Source organism: Suricata suricatta, unplaced genomic scaffold, assembly GCF_006229205.1.
Source record: "Suricata suricatta isolate VVHF042 unplaced genomic scaffold, meerkat_22Aug2017_6uvM2_HiC HiC_scaffold_63456, whole genome shotgun sequence".
In the NCBI taxonomy this organism is placed as follows: Eukaryota; Metazoa; Chordata; class Mammalia; order Carnivora; family Herpestidae; genus Suricata; species Suricata suricatta.
Genome location: NW_021913162.1, coordinates 1 through 502, shown reverse-complemented (window position 1 = coordinate 502; position 502 = coordinate 1). Strand labels below are relative to the sequence as shown.

The 502-nt window shown below is 45.2% G+C and overlaps 1 protein-coding gene across 1 annotated transcript; it reads right to left on the bottom strand.

Moving 5' to 3' along the window:
• Positions 1 to 4: 4 nt before the first annotated feature.
• Positions 5 to 499, bottom strand: LOC115285279 (toll-like receptor 6; the record flags this gene model as incomplete). The annotated part of the gene is made up of 1 exon (XM_029931584.1): positions 5 to 499. A coding segment is annotated over one exon (495 nt), but the record flags the coding sequence as incomplete, so codon positions are not given.
• Between the last annotated feature and the right edge of the window lie 3 nt (positions 500 to 502).

Here is a 502-nt window from a genome sequence, read left to right as displayed (position 1 = left end):
CTTCATGAAAGAGATTGTGGTGGGCAAAGTAGAGTTCATAATGACACCACTCACTCTGAACAAAGTTGGGAGACAAAACAAAGATGGACTTGTAACTTTTCTCAATGCAGTTTATGATATTCTCCACAATGCTCTTGCCAGGAACAAAGTTCCTCTCATGGAGACAAATCCTTAGGTCTTCTTTTTCTAGGTTTGGTAGCAATTCATTCTTCACCCAAGCAGAATCATGCCCACTATATGAAATAAAAGCATGAAAGTGGAGGGTTCTTTGGAGTTCCTCTAAGGGGATGTTCCTTGCCCTGTGCCGGGTCTGGGTCCACTGACACACCATCCTGAGATACCAGGGCAGATCGAAGTACATACAGAGGGCAGTCACAGTAACAGTCGACACCAGCAGAGCGACACCAATGGTGACAAGCAGCAGAGCTGTGTTGCAGGATAACTGAGACACGCGAAAGTCCTTTAATGCGGTTCCCTTATTGCTTTCTGGATAGTCACATGT